The following is a 7327-nucleotide window of genomic DNA, read 5'->3' on the forward strand; positions in this document are numbered from 1 at the left end:
AAGATTAATTTTTTGTCCGTTAAATTCAGGTATAGCATTTGCTATATCTTTAATATATGCCCGTTGGGCAACAGTTTCGTCCGGCATTGCTAATATTTGTTCGATTTCGTTATCGGAATCAGCTGGTTCTTGATCTAATAATTCAGATTGAACAAGTACAGCTGGTATTGTGAGATTATTCAAATCTTTCTCTTCTATTTCTGGGCTATCAAATGTAGATTCCTCTACCTGTACCTGGTTTACTTCTGATGGATCTAATGATTCCAATTCGTCTCCAGTTTCTAATTTCAAAGGGGTGTTTAAAATTGTTGGTATCAAAATATTTAAATTATACCTTTCTTTTATATTTATTAGATTTATTCGAAGTCTAGACAGAAACTTTGTTCGTGAACGCTTGCAGCTTTAATCATCTCTAATATATAGGCGCATAATGCCATCTCCATTCCTTTATATACTTTAATCTATGTACAAGAAAACATGTATACATACAAAAATCTCTTTAGTTTCTGGCAACGCCGCTAAGACGGCGTCGCTTTGCGAAATTCACTTCAGTATCGAATAGGCTTCGCAACTGGCAAGAATAAAAATTAATACAGTCCACACACACGCAACTCAACTCGTCTTATTTCTGACCATATTGTTGGTCCTTCGTTCACGGATTCTTGGACAGTTAGTGGAGTGCTTTGATTCTCAGGGTAATTGTTTGCTATGGAACAATTAAAAGCATTTATGAAGAGCCGTTCCAGGCTCAAGGCTAACATCACACGTTGTCTCTCATGGGCAGAGCAAGCGGAATCTGCAACACAGACAGAGATCACCACGCGCATACAACTTCTCCACGATGTTTGGAAGGAGTTCAACGAGTTCGGCGATGCCATTGCTGTCCACGAGGAAGTGGAAGGCTACGTCGATCCGGAGATCGATAATGCGATTTACGAGGAAAAGTACTTAAGGGCGATCGCAATTCTCAAGGACAGAAGTGATGCTCTACAACCGAGTACATCTACAGGCATTACGAATGGCAGCAACGGTCTGCATTCCAACAACGACGCAATTGTCAATTTGCTGCAACAAAACCAACAACTATTTGAGCGACTGGCTGCAAATCAGGCTAGTTCTAGCACGCCGGTTCAAGTTGGTGGTGACGTCACTTTGGCGAATTTAAGTTCGGTATTCGCGGCGAATTCTAATCAGAGCGAATTGCCAAAAATTCAAATCAAGCGGTTCTCTGGCAACTACACAGAGTGGCCCTCCTTTCAAGACATCTATGAAAACACAATTCATAACAAGCAGCATTTGTCCAACACACAGAAGTTCCATCACTTGAAAACACTTCTTGTTGATGAGGCTGCCAACTTGGTACGGCACTTGGCCATTACGGAGACTGCTTACAACACAGCTTGGGAACGTCTTAAGGAGAGGTACAATCGTCCACGGCACATTGTAAACTCATTTTTGGAGCAGTTTATGAGCCTACCAACAACTACAAAGGTAGATGCATCAATTCTACGGAAGGTGTCAGACGGAGCAAACGAAATTATTCGCGGATTGGATGCGGTCAACCAGATGGGCCGCGATTGCTGGATCATATATCTGGCGCTGGAGAAACTAGACGCTGACACGCGACGCAGGTGGATTGAGCGCAGCATGGACACGGATTCACCAACTCTCGAGGAATTCTTCAAGTTTCTCGATTCTCGTTGCGAGGAACTGGAGCTGAGTAAAAGGGAGCTTGCTACTGGTGGCAAGACAACAACACATGCAGAAAAACCAAAAAGGGTCACACAATCGATGGTTGCGGTCGAAGGCAGTGGCTGCACCAAATGTAATTCTACAGAACACACTCTGTACAGCTGTCAGCAGTTCTTGGATATGTCCGGGATGCAGAGGCGATCCTTCGTGAAGGAGAAATCACTGTGCTACAACTGCTTGCGACCTGGTCATGGGGTCAGCAAGTGCAAGTCGACATACAAATGTAGGCAATGCAAGGGAAATCATCACTCCCTTCTTCATGTCCAAGCGAATCCACAGGCTATTGGGAATCTTGCCCAGATAGCAGGGGAGGACGAGCGAAACACAAGCGCGTCCAACAACACATCGGTGACTCTCAGTCATTTCGCCCAAGGAGAGGGCACTCAATCGGTTGTATGTGCACAGGGCACTGCAAAATCTGCAAAGGAATCGGAAGTTAAGCGAAGCATATTACCAACTGCCATGGTTTATGTTCAAAACGCAAAGGGTGACCACGTAACATGCCGTCTCTTATTGGACACGGGCTCCGAACTTTCCTACGTATCCGAGCGTTGCATCCAAGCACTCGGATTGACACGGTCGGCATCACGCATCTTGGTTACCGGAATCTCTTCGGTGAAAGCAGACACGACAAGGGGATGCAGCACCTTGCACATCAAGTCTCGTATCTCCGAGGACCAGTTGGTTGTCTACGCCCACGTGCTAGGCAGGATCACTTCTTCGCTGGAAAGGCAAAACATCGATGCATCGGCGCTCAAGGTTTTCAAGGATCTGCAGTTGGCGGATACTGAATTCAACACAAACTCACCTGTTGACATTCTATTGGGCAGCGAACACGTATGGTCAGTGTTTACAGGACGAAAGATGTACGACAACAAGGGTAATCTTATCGCAATTTCTTCGGTGTTCGGATGGGTAATAACTTCACTCATCACATCGAGTCCAAGCAACGCTTGTGCGCTGACTACAACAGTGGACATAGGCGCCACGCTTCAGAAGTTTTGGGAACTAGAAAACGTTCAAAGCAGCGCAAAATTGGAACCGGAGGATGATCAAGTCGAGAAGCACTTTCTCGCCACTCACAGTCGCGATGAAAACGGGAAGTATATCGTGGAACTTCCATTCAACACTGAAAACCCCGAATTCGGAGGAACTCTACAAGGAGCGCTCAAACGCTTTAAATCGGTTGAGCGGCGGCTGCAACAGAACGAGCAGCTGCGTACACAGTACGTACACTTTATGAGGGAGTACACAAATCTGGGGCACATGCGAGAGGTGCCACCTGAGGAAAACGCTACTGGAAATCAGTTCTATCTACCCCACCACCCAGTGCTGGGTCGGAAGCTACGAGTAGTTTTCGATGGATCTTTTCGCGACGCCAATGGTAAGGCTTTAAATGACACCCTGTTTACAGGGCCCAGTATCCAGCGCGATCTATTCGCTGTGTGCCTTCGTTTTCGAATGTACAAATTTGCATTCTCAGCGGACATCGTAAAAATGTTCCGACAGATATGGGTCAACGAAAAGCACAGAAACTTCCAGAAAATAGTTTGGACAGAAGATCCATCCGATCCCATCAAGCATTTCCAATTGTGCACGGTAACCTACGGAACTTCGTGCGCGCCATTCCTGGCGGTGCGAGTGCTGGAACAACTTGCTATCGATCATCAAGAGGAATACCCAAATGCGTCGAAAATCCTGCTGGAGGATTTTTATGTCGATGTTGTTCTTACTGGGTCAAACAGTGAGGATGAGCTACTTCGAAACCGAAACGAGCTGGTTGAGCTGATGTCTCGCGCCAACCTTGAACTCGGAAAATGGGTATCGAATACGCCATGTATACAAACGGATAATAGCGACACACAATCTGCACAAACGTCACCAGTAAAGGTTCTCGGACTGTACTGGCATCCTGGAAAAGACATTCTAACGTATAATGTCGGTCTTGCTGCAAATCCTGATTGCACAAAGAGACAAGTCTTGTCCGACGTCTCGAGGATATTTGATCCTCTCGGACTCTTGGCACCCATTGTCATTCAATTCAAAATCCTTTTCCAAAAGCTCTGGCTCTTGAATTTGGACTGGGATGACCCACTCCCAACTAAACTGGCGGACAACTGGCTGAAGTGGAGAGCAGATCTGGACACTCTTCAAAAATTCCGACTACCACGATTTGTTCCCAACGACCCGGACAACATCGAACTCCACGGATTCTCGGATGCTTCAACCAAGGCGTATGCTGCTGTGGTGTACAGCAGAGTTACAAATATCGATGGATCCATCTCGGTGTCCATTGTGGCTGCGAAAACAAGGGTGGCTCCACTGAAACAACAATCCTTGCCACGTCTGGAACTTTGCGCAGCACTTCTCCTCAGCCAACTGATTCGCTCGATCACATCTGGATTACGCCACAAGAACATAACTGTTTTTGGCTGGTCCGACTCTTCAATAGTGCTCTCCTGGCTATCGTATGCGCCAGCCCAACTCAAGACATTTGTTGGAAACAGAACCTCGGAAATCCTTGACACCATTCCAAGGAGTGCTTGGCGTCACGTCGATTCCAAAACAAACCCAGCTGACTGTGCGTCCAGGGGACTGATGGCTGCTGATCTCATCGACTTCCATTTGTGGTGGAATGGGCCTCAATGGCTACGGGACAAGGATCAGTACCTGGTAAAGTTAAATGATTCACGGTTCGGTTTATCTCTTACAGACAAACGCATTCAAGGAGAAGTCAAATCCAACTGTTTGGCTACATTGACAGAAGCAACCCAGATTCATCTACTTGATGAACTAATCGAACGAGTCTCTTCTTGGATCAAGCTCGTACACATTGTCGGCTACGTGATGCGGTTTATTCAACGTACTCGAAATCCATCTCGCGAAAAGGTATCCGGAGCACTCTCATTTGAAGAGATCAAGGCGGCAAGGATTCTTTGCATAAAGCACGCACAAGGGTGTTTCCAAGACGATTACCAATTGCTCCTCGGTAAAAAACCCCTCAAGAACCGATCACAGCTGGTCAAACTGGCACCCATAATCGACGAAAACGATTTGCTAAGGGTAGGCGGACGACTGCACCACTCTCAGTTGTCAAGGGATGCAAAACACCCAGTTTTGCTACCGAAAACACATCGCATCTCAAAGCTAATTCTGGAACATGAGCACCGAGTGAACCTCCACCCTGGAGTTTCCTCACTTTTTGTTATTGTTCGGCAAAAATTCTGGATATTTGGAGCACGGAATCTAATTCGAAAAATAACACACGACTGTTTAGCTTGCTTTCGTCAACGCTCCCACACATCTCAGCAACAAATGGCTAATTTACCCAGTGTACGCATTACTCAAGCGCTTCCATTTATACACACTGGTTGCGACTATGCAGGTCCAATCCTTCTGAAGGATGCAAAGGTTCGGAAGCCACGTATCAGCAAGGGTTACATATGCCTATTTGTGTGCATGGTCACCTCGGCCATCCACCTGGAACTTGCAACAGACCTGACCACCGAAACTTTCTTGGCTGCCTTGCGGCGCTTCATATCCTTACGTGGCAAGTGCAGTAAGATCTACAGTGACAATGGCACAAACTTTATTGGAGCTAAGCGATCCCTCGACGAGATGCAAGAATTGCTTTCTTCACAAACACACAAGGACACCGTGTCTAGCACACTAGCGGATGATGGTATCCAATGGGTACTTATTCCCCCGAGAGCCCCTCACTGGGGAGGGAAATGGGAGTCGGCAGTTCGTTGTGTCAAGCTACATCTGCGCAGAATCACCGGAAACTCAACGCTCACCTTTGAACAGATGCGCACACTTCTTGCTTAAATAAGCGCAGTGATAAATTCACGCCCCTTGTGCCACACACCGGATACGGAAACCAACTACCTATCACCAGCTCACTTCTTAATTGGGCGACCCTTAACCACAGTGCCAGATCCCGATTTGAGCCACATCCCAGTGGGCCGATTAGGATATTGGCAAAGTATCCAGTCTATGCTTCAAGGATTCTGGAAAAAATGGCATCAGGAGTATCTGACTACTTTGCAGCAACGTCCAAAATGGACTACTTCAACACCCAACATCTCCACCGGTAACGTTGTGCTCGTAAAAGAGTCCAATTCACCACCGGCATCCTGGCACATCGCACGGGTTATGGAAACCTATCCAGGAGAGGATGACCTCGTTCGAGCAGTCAAACTGAAGACCCAGGCAGGAGAGATGACCAGACCGATCACGAAAGTTGCTGTATTGCCCCATTCAGAAACGGTGTTTCAGGGCGGGCCGGGATGTTCGTGAACGCTTGCAGCTTTAATCATCTCTAATATATAGGCGCATAATGCCATCTCCATTCCTTTATATACTTTAATCTATGTACAAGAAAACATGTATACATACAAAAATCTCTTTAGTTTCTGGCAACGCCGCTAAGACGGCGTCGCTTTGCGAAATTCACTTCAGTATCGAATAGGCTTCGCAACTGGCAAGAATAAAAATTAATACAGTCCACACACACGCAACTCAACTCGTCTTATTTCTGACCAAACTTCGATACCTCAGACCAACGACTTTTATCTAGTCGATCTTTTTGCTCATGTATTAGTATACGCGCATTGTTAAAGCGAGATACTAATATTTCTACATGTTTATTTATAGTGGTTTGTTGTGTTGTTCTATTTTGCGTTAATGATTTATATGATTTATCAAAATCTCTTTTTAAGTTATTTAGAACTTTATATAGTTCACTCCATTCCATTATAATATGGATATGAATTATTTCTGTACACCACTGAAATGTTAGCTCTACCTAATATGTCACGATCGGTTTGAATTGTTCTCACGTGAATACCTGGGACAGTGCTTAATACCATAGCTTTTTGTTTTTCGGAGCAATGTATTAAAGGTGAGAATTCTAAGTTATATGTTGACATATATAAATTTTCTAACTCATAGATAGTCATTAGGGTCGTTGAGACCAGTGTAATTATTCTCTCACTAAAATCTGGGTCCCTCATATAGGTGTAAACTGCTGCCTCTATGTTTAACATTGTTCTTTTTCTCTACCTCTACTTGTGGTAGAAAAAATATAAAAGAATATTCTAACTTTCTAATTTTTTTTTTGATTTGTATTGTTTTTTTTTTATTAATGATATTTTTCAATAATATTTGAAATTATAAAGGTAAGTTTTGTTGTTTTTTTTTTGTGTTATTTAAAATTTGTTTTTAAATTTTGTCCAGGTCGTTTGCTCGACTCTGGTATTTCTTCTTCAAACATCTATTGTGAAATAGATAGATTTTAAGGAAAAAACTTGCTGACAACATAATTACAATTATTATTAATAAAATTGTTATTGTTTGCAAATCTATTTGTTTAGATTCTACTTTATTAACGACATTCGCCGTTGAATCAACAACTTTCGTGTCTACTAAACCCATTTTGGGAGAATTTTCCAAGAATCTATATTTTATGCCAACTATGTATGGCAAATTATTATCCTCATTTTTTGTTGATTTACTTATTTTGTTAGTATTCATAAGTTAAAATATGCAAGGAAAAAATGGTTTAGTGATTTTC

General features: G+C 43.9%; 1 protein-coding gene across 1 annotated transcript; it reads left to right on the plus strand.

The window, feature by feature from the left end:
* The first annotated feature begins 729 nt into the window (after positions 1-729).
* LOC123002528 (uncharacterized) lies at positions 730-6051 on the plus strand. The gene is made up of 2 exons (XM_044392841.1): positions 730-5434; positions 5684-6051. The coding sequence occupies exons 1-2, from the start codon at positions 730-732 to the stop codon at positions 6049-6051; spliced, it is 5073 nt and encodes a 1690-aa protein (XP_044248776.1).
* Positions 6052-7327: the final 1276 nt, after the last annotated feature.

This window comes from Drosophila takahashii, chromosome 2R, assembly GCF_030179915.1.
Source record: "Drosophila takahashii strain IR98-3 E-12201 chromosome 2R, DtakHiC1v2, whole genome shotgun sequence".
Lineage (NCBI taxonomy): Eukaryota > Metazoa > Arthropoda > Insecta > Diptera > Drosophilidae > Drosophila > Drosophila takahashii.

What these genes read in the sequence shown, in the direction of transcription:
- LOC123002528 (XM_044392841.1), top strand. Translation starts at nt 730, where the DNA reads ATGAAGAGCCGTTCCAGGCTCAAGGCTAACATCACACGTTGTCTCTCA. An exon ending in TAGCACACTAGCGGATGATG is followed by an intron (nt 5,435 to 5,683) that starts GTATCCAATGGG and finishes CCTTAACCACAG; the next exon opens with TGCCAGATCCCGATTTGAGC.